The following is an 8,273-nucleotide window of genomic DNA, read 5'->3' as shown; positions in this document are numbered from 1 at the left end:
GAGTTGATCGACAATTAGATACTTAAAGATTAATTGATAAATGTACACATTTTTCAATTGCAACTTAATTTTATTTTTTTATACAATTATTCAATAATTTCCATTATTACGTTAAACAAATTTTCAATTAGATCAATAAGATTTACCATTAATTGCGGTGAAAAATTACCCTTAGGCACTGAGTTCTTCATGTTTGATATCAGGGGCCTTGAAAAGTCATGGTTCGATTTTGACAATTTTTCCACATGTGATGTCACAGCTTAAATACAGTATTTGTGTAAAGTTTTATTCCGCTATCTTTATCTGTTCCTTATGCATTATAAAGTAAACGAATCAGTAGGATTCAAAATTGAGTTATATGGGAAGTAGGCGTAGTTGTGAACCATATTCCACCAGGGTCATCAGGGTGTCCAGAAAATGTTATATACCGAATTTCATTGAAATCTGTCGAGTAGTTCTTGAGATATGGTTTTTGACTCATAAGAGGGCGACGCCACGCCCATTTTCCATTTTGTAAAAAAATCTCAGTGCAGCTTCCTTCTGCCATTTCTTATGTAAATTTTTTTGTTTCTGACGTTTCTCGTTAGTGAGTTAACGCACTTTTAGTCATTTTCAACCTAACCTTTGTATGGGAGGTGGGCGTGGTTATCCGATTTCTTTCATTTTTGGACTGTATAAGGAAACTTCTAAAAGAAACGACTGCAGAAAGTTTGGTTTATATAGCTTTATTGGTTTGCAAGATATGTACAAAAAACCTATTAGGGGCGGGGTCACGCCCACTTTTCCAAAAAATTCCAAATTTTATTTTCATAACTTTATTTATGGCTTAGTTATAGCTCTTTATGTGTTTTTGGTTATCGCCATTTTGTGGGCGTGGCAGTGGTCCGATTCCGCCCATCTTCGAACTTAACCTTCTTATGGTGCCAAGGAACACGTGTTGCAAGTTTCATTAAGATATCTCAATTTTTACTCAAGTTACAGTTTGCACGGACGGACAGACGGACGGACGGACGGACGGACAGACAGACATCCGGATTTGAACTTTACTCGTCACCTTAGCAACTTTTGTTGCGAGAGTATAAAAACATAGAAACTTTAGACTTTCCCCTCATTTACTAATTTTGCTTATTTTTGGCACATTATATTGCATATTTAGGCAATTCTCATAATTGCATTGCATTAAAAACAACAATAACACTTAAAGGAAAACAAAAAAATATTACAGTTAATAAATGCAAGGCATTTAAAAATCAAAGTCCTCACTAAAGCTGGGCATAAATCATATAAAACCTTCACTTATAACATTATTGTGGTAACCCTCATTGTCGAAGCGATTATATGTCGTTTGTACCACATTTACATTCGTCTCTTTCGTCGGCACCTCCGCCACCACAACTGACGCCCTTGCACTGCGCGCCACCTCGGCGTTCTGAACTTGTTGATCACCAGTAAAAGAGAAAGTCTTTTTAGCGCTTAAACTGAAACAACAACAGATCAGTTTGCACCATTTCAAAATGGAGCACATGCAGCCATTGCAACAGGAAGATTTCTAATGATGAAGACAAAAATATAAAATTTAGTACATTATTTTAAATTAAAATGCTGAGAGCCACACTCACATTAGTTTGTATTTTGTTGGGATTCCGTTTTATACAGTTACAAAGCGGTGTCTGATCGTAAGCGCGTCTAAAGTTGTCATTGTTAAAACCATAGATCAGCGGATTCACTGCTGCGTTTAGGAACATTAAATATTGTGATATATACCAGAAGATGTGGAAACTAATATGTATGTAACTATCGTTTGTAGTTATGTATTGATCACGCAGTATGACCAAAATTGTGAATGGTAAACGCAATACAATGAAAACGATCACCACAATGAAGAGCGTTTTGGCAACAGTTTTCTTATAAGATACTGCAAGTGGGTGCTCACGATTGAGTACACGTTTCTCATAGCGATCGAGCTGTGTGTGAAATTATAAAGAAGTTTGAAAAATAATTCTATATTTTTATTAAAGCTCAATGCCTACCTTATAGAAAATCGCTGAATAACATATTAGCATTACGCTCAGCGGCAGCCATACCATAACTGTAATTAACACGTACCAATATTTTGGTAAGATTTGCGGATTCTCTTTGCAATACATCTCCTTGAAGTTCCTCCACACACGCACCTACAAAAGTGGTTTCAAAGTATACAACCTCAAACGTATATTAATACGCAAAATTATAATTATTTTCTCCTACCTTATACGTTCTATATAAAGCCAATGGCAGTGCTATCAAAAAACCACCCATCCATGTGAAGGCAATCGCAAATCTCACACCCCACATTGTTAAGCGTGTTTCCGACGGCAGTACGATAGCTGTTAGGCGATCATAACTGACAGCCGATAAATTTAAAACGGCTGTGATGAGAAAAGCCACATCCAGGAAACCTTCCATTTTGCAACCGATCGAACCCAGTTGATAGTTCTGATAGAAATCGTTGATCATAAACATCACAGGACATATCAGTAGTGTCAACATATCGGCTACTGCCATATTGCCCACTAGCATATTGGTGGGCGTGCGTAGCGGACGATTTAGTACGATCAGCTGCAACATGACGAAATTGCCATATAAACCGAAAACGATGACCGGCACAAATGTGGAGACCTTGAGCGTTATTTCCCAATCGGGCAAACGTTTCCATATGCGATCTTCAGGAAAGTTGATGTCACTATAGTTCATCTGCGTTTAGCAAAGAAATATAAAAGTGATATGCGGTTTTTAAAGTGATTAGCAAATTTTAGGAAAAAAAATATTGCAATTGAAAGCATTTTAATTGGAATTTTTATTTCGAAGAATTATTTATTTCTCGGTATAAAAATGTACGGAAACTGTTTTATGAGCTGTTACTTGTATATTTTTTTTTGGAGTACAATATGTTATTTACGAAAAGTTCATCGGGAATTTCCACTATACCGCAAAATGAGCTCATTGCTTCCCACCAAATATAAAAAATTTAAAAGTTTATTTTTCGATAATTTTTTTTTTACTGGCAAATATAGTACAGTTTTAGGCAGTATGTCGACTTCTTAAGATTTCGTGTGTTAACGGTTTTACAATTATTATTTTTTGTGTTGAGTTTTTATTTTTTAAATAATTTATTGTTTATCATATAATTTATTAATTTTTTTTTTAATTTTTTTACAACTTTTTTTCATATAACATTTTTTTGTTTTCTTAATTTTTTATTTTTATTTTATTTTCTTTTTATTTATTTTTAATTTTTTTTTTATTTTTATTTATTTTTATTATTATTTAATTTTTTTTATTTTTTTCTCTTTTTATATATTTTATTTTTTTTATTTCTTTTTTCTTATTTTATTTTTATTTATTTATTTTTGTTTTATTCATATTTTTATTTTTATTAATTTTTTTATTTTTAAATTTAATTTTTTTATTTTTATTTTATTTTTTTTTTATTTTTTTTTTTTTAATATTTTTCACACTTTTTGAATGTCTCGGGGGAAATTCATTTTCAATCGTTAAAAATTATATGGTATTTATTATTAAACACAAATTAATTTTATTTTTTTTATATGCTATTTTTGGTTTTTACTTTTGTTTGTACATAAAATTATGTGATGAATTTCTCTATAAAATAAACATATTTTTTTTATATTTTTATCTTTTTTCGAAAAATAAATGATTTTTTTCGCGTAATCCAATTTTTGTTATAAGGTCCTGAATACCTTCCTCATTCTCACCATATTTACTTCCTCCGCAGAAGACATTTATACATTGCTTTATTTAAATTTGTTTGTTAACAATTTTCAATTCTTTTTCAACTGCTTTTGTTGAAAACGCCATCAATACCAATAGTATTCACTTAGTAAAATGATTATTATTAAATATTGATTAAAAAATATTCCTCGAAAGCGAAAGTTTTATTAGTTGCATTTATTTAACGCCACTTGCTACTCTCTTGATTGTTCAGATACAACTGTTCGCCAAAAATTAATTTGATTAAAAGCTCAGTAGTGCAGATACCAATACACTTTCATCGGTTTGTTTTGCGTATTAAAGGCATTTACGTTGGTTCCGGAAAGTGTCACACTTACATTAGGAGCACCGACGAACAAGTGTCGCAAGCGCGCGTGTGGCGACCATGCGCAAAAGGATCGATACATACGAGTAAATGTCGCCAACAAGTCGTCCATCTGTCTCGTTTGATAAAACTTGGTATGATTTTAAAAATATACCAATATACAGGGATGGTTGGTTAACTAACTGATAGTTGCTCAGCGGGTTGTATCAGGGTTTGAGACATTTCAAAATTGAATCAATATGGACAGAACAGAGTTTTAATACTAGGAAGATAAAACTCAACGGATCATGTTCGTTATTTTATAATTAATGTTTTGATCAATTGCAGAAATAATGAAAAATGTTGATATAGTTCAAAGAGATCAATAGTTTTTGGAACAAGACACTAGAATAAAGGTTGAAAATTCTCAGAGATAATAATTTCTTAGTGCTCTTGAGGCAAGTTCAAGTCACGGCAAGTACTTATTTTCGAAGTGATGAACTCTAGATCAGCAATCTACAGTTCGCAGTCCACTGAAAACAGTAGAACTCACTGAGGTTAATATCAAGACAAGAAGTTCGAGTCAATACTTAAACTCAATTTTCAAATGATCGCTTTGTAAAAGTAACACTTTGTGTTTGAAAATTTAAAAATTTGAAAATTCTTGATTATGGTTTTATGAATTGTGATTGTTAATGTTTAAAGTGTTAAATTATAGCAATTTTTCCCATAATACACCGCACAACCCTGTAGATATTTACATTATTAGACCTACATATATGGAAGCAAGTACTTAGATAAGGTGCATTGACGCCACCAACATCATTTTTAAATATTCATCCAATGTCAACAATACATATTTAATAAGTGTACATATTGTATATCTATACATACATATGTAGATTTACAAAAAAAAAAAAACAAAAAAAAATAAATAAAAAAAATTGTAGGAATCCCAATACAAAATTGTTTATCAGCCAATGTGATTTTTTTTTATCTAAATTATAACCATTCTCACTAATCGTAGCTTTAGTTTTGTTAAAACATGCATATCTGTTGTTGTTGTCGCCATAGCTATTGCTCATTGTGTCAATTGTCTGTCTGTCAAATTTGGTTAAAAGCATTATATTTTGTTTGCATTAGCAATCTCGATAATAATAATTGTGATGTGTTATACATTATATTTATATGTTTTATTCGGTTATTACGTTTATTTTAATATTCAACGTATGAAAGCGGTTATTTACGTGTGGAACTCCCTATAGAATATGCTATTTAACAGACGTTTTCATGTTTTCTTTTGATAAACAGCGTAATAACACTTATGTGATGTATCTAACCTTGACGAAATTCGGACGAGTTATATTATCGATATGTGGTATGAATTTTGGAATGTTTCTATAAACGGGGGAATCCATAGTTCTAGAACTTTTTGGGTTGATGTTGGTACAGAGATCTCTTAGAATAGATATCTATTGGAAAATTAGATTTTAAATTATCCTGATGAACTCAAATGAAGGATTTGAGAAAAAATTCTTAATTGTTACAAAATTATATTTACGAAAAAAATCAATATTGCGTAATATTTGGAAGAGTGATTAATAATGACGCTTTTTATCTCCTTTATATTGTATTATTTATTCAACCACAATATCTTAATTTCTATTTAGCTCTTCTTTGAACTCTCATAAATGCTTGTATCTAATCTACAACTTTCGTATAAGGCAGCTGTTTTCTGCAATATTTCCAAATATTAAAGATTTCTATTCTAATGCACTTGAATGAAATGATACTGCAGCGCTTAAATGGGTGTCGTTGTATTAAATATGCATTAAAAAACCAATTACTGGTTATTGAATCAGCTCTGTAAATTAATTATATACATTTAACAAGCATGTGTACTCTAATGCAACATTCCATATACATACATTGGAAGTGCAAAAAACCTTTGCCGCCCACATTGCATTTTATTGTGTACCATTATTGTAGATATCTGTTGGTGTCAGCTAAGTAATATTTATATAATTTTGTCTGCATTCTCCTTGTCAAGAATCAAAGCGAAATATTGTGGATGTAGTAAATGAAGAATGAATTTCCTTTCATGAAAAACGTAATTTACTTCTAACGTTGGCTCATCGACACGTTCAAGTTGCCTCCCGAGATCAAATTCATAACAAAATTGGCCGTAAGGCACTACCCAAACACCACTTAGCATGTCTTATAAATACCATTCATCTCAAACACCTTTTTAGTGGTCCGGATTTGTCGGTCGGAAAAACATATTGGGGTTTACGGTTGGTTGACCTTGATTACAGCGTCCTGAGAACTACAGCCGGACTATATATGACTAGGCAGTCGTTCCTGACCTGGCTGTCGTTCATAATTTTTTGAAAGATCACATGCCTCCGGAATATCGGTCCTTAAGGGATGACACCATTCTGACATCAAAAAATTTATTTTTTTATTTTTTGCTTATTCGATAGTTTATACAATCAAAAATATTTTGTGAAAACGTTAAGGTCCTATCTTGAATAGTTTTTGAATGACAACGTTCTAAAGAGCGGCCGCAAGGGCGATTCTCGAAACGACATTTCTCAATTGCTGGCATCATAACTCAACGAGAAATTGACCGATCGACTTCAAATTAAAAATGAGTATTCTTGAATGTATTTACTTTACAATGACCTGCGATCTTTTTGATTTGTTAAAAATTGTCAATTTGGCATTAAAAAGGCGACTATTTTTTTACCTAAAAACGACAATTTTTCAGAGCTACTCCATTTTGCTAATTTTTGATATTTTTCAATAATCGTAGGTCATTGTATGTATAGGAAATACCTTTTTGATTTTTTTGTTTCAGCTACTCATTCGGACGGAATCATGTCAGCAGTCGGTGAACTTTTTTTGAACCTCCCAAGACAACCCATAACTCCATTCTTTTTAAATATTTTTGTAAAAAAAAAAATTATATATAGCTAAAAATATACCTATATGTCCAAAATACATCGAAACATTCAATCGAATACTTTCTTAAAAAAAAAAATCACGGAAAACTCCTATTTTTTGGGTTACACTGATTTAGCCTCTTAATCTACATTCTGTAATAAAATGAATATTATTTCCTTATTATATGATAGTTTTTTAACTGTTTTACACTTTTTTTATACCCTGAACAGGGTATATTAAGTTTGTCACGAAGTTTGTAAAATCCAGAAGGAAGCGTCGGAGGTCATATAAAGTATATATATAAATGATCAGTATGTTGAACTGAGTCGATTTAGCCATGTCCGTCCGTCTGTCTGTATATATACGAACTAGTCCTTCAGTTTTTAAGATATCGTTTTGAAATCTTGCAGATGTTATTTTCTCTTCATGAAGCTGCTTATTCGTCGGAACTGCCGATATCGAACCACTATATCATATACATACAAACTGAACGATTGGAATCAATGGCTTGTATGGAAAACTTTCGCATTTTACTACATATCTTCACGAAATTTGGTGTGAGTTATTGTTCATACAAATTGTTCAAATTGTTCATACGAAAAATTGTTCAGATCGGTTCACTATAGCATATAGCTGCCATACAAACTGAACGATCGGAATCAATGGCTTGTATGGAAAATTTTCGCATTTGATTACTGCTTAAGGTAATAATATAATCTCCGAAGAAATTGTTCAGATCGGTTAACTATATAACCTTAATGTTTCTAGCAAACAACCCGGCTAAAAAGAATTAGAAAGAATTAGTAAAATGTTTTCTTTTTTTACTTACTTTTTGTTACGTCTTTAGATTTGCTTAAACATCTAGTTACTAAAAGAAATGCACCTGTGAAGTGTATATTAGCTTCGGTACAGCCGAAGTTAACGTTTTTTCTTGTTTAATAATCGTAGGTTATTGTATAGCAAATACCTTTTTGATTTTTCTTGTTTCAGCTACTCATTTGGCTGGAATCATGTCAGCATTTTTTTGGCACCTCCCAGGACGGCCCGTAACTCCGTTAATTTTCAATATTTTTGTAAAAAAAAAATTATATATAGCTAAAAATTATATTATGCCTTATTATGTCCAAAAAACATCGAAACATCCAATCAAATAAATATTTTCTTTAAAAAAATTTCACGAAAATCGCCTAATTTTTCTTGAGTTACACTGATATAGCCTCTTAATCTACATTCTGTAATAAAAAAAAATATT

General features: G+C 31.5%; 2 protein-coding genes across 4 annotated transcripts in view; one reads left to right on the top strand and one right to left on the bottom strand.

Annotated features, from left to right (window-relative positions):
* The window catches only part of LOC105211224 (alpha-tocopherol transfer protein-like), a 34,776-nt gene that overhangs the window by 8,962 nt on the left and 17,541 nt on the right, over window positions 1-8,273 (top strand). The window lies entirely within an intron of this gene.
* On the bottom strand, window positions 189-3,977 carry LOC105211267 (neuropeptide FF receptor 2). The gene is made up of 5 exons (XM_029039579.2): window positions 3,756-3,977; window positions 2,248-2,733; window positions 2,031-2,174; window positions 1,620-1,964; window positions 189-1,549 (listed from the first exon to the last, which is right to left on the bottom strand). The coding sequence occupies exons 1-5, from the start codon at window positions 3,780-3,782 to the stop codon at window positions 1,280-1,282; spliced, it is 1,272 nt and encodes a 423-aa protein (XP_028895412.2). The 5' UTR covers window positions 3,783-3,977; the 3' UTR covers window positions 189-1,279.

The sequence above is a fragment of the Zeugodacus cucurbitae genome, chromosome 6 (genome assembly GCF_028554725.1).
Source record: "Zeugodacus cucurbitae isolate PBARC_wt_2022May chromosome 6, idZeuCucr1.2, whole genome shotgun sequence".
Taxonomy (NCBI): domain Eukaryota; kingdom Metazoa; phylum Arthropoda; class Insecta; order Diptera; family Tephritidae; genus Zeugodacus; species Zeugodacus cucurbitae.
Note: the sequence above shows the minus strand (reverse complement) of the source record. Positions and strands in the feature narration are given on the sequence as shown.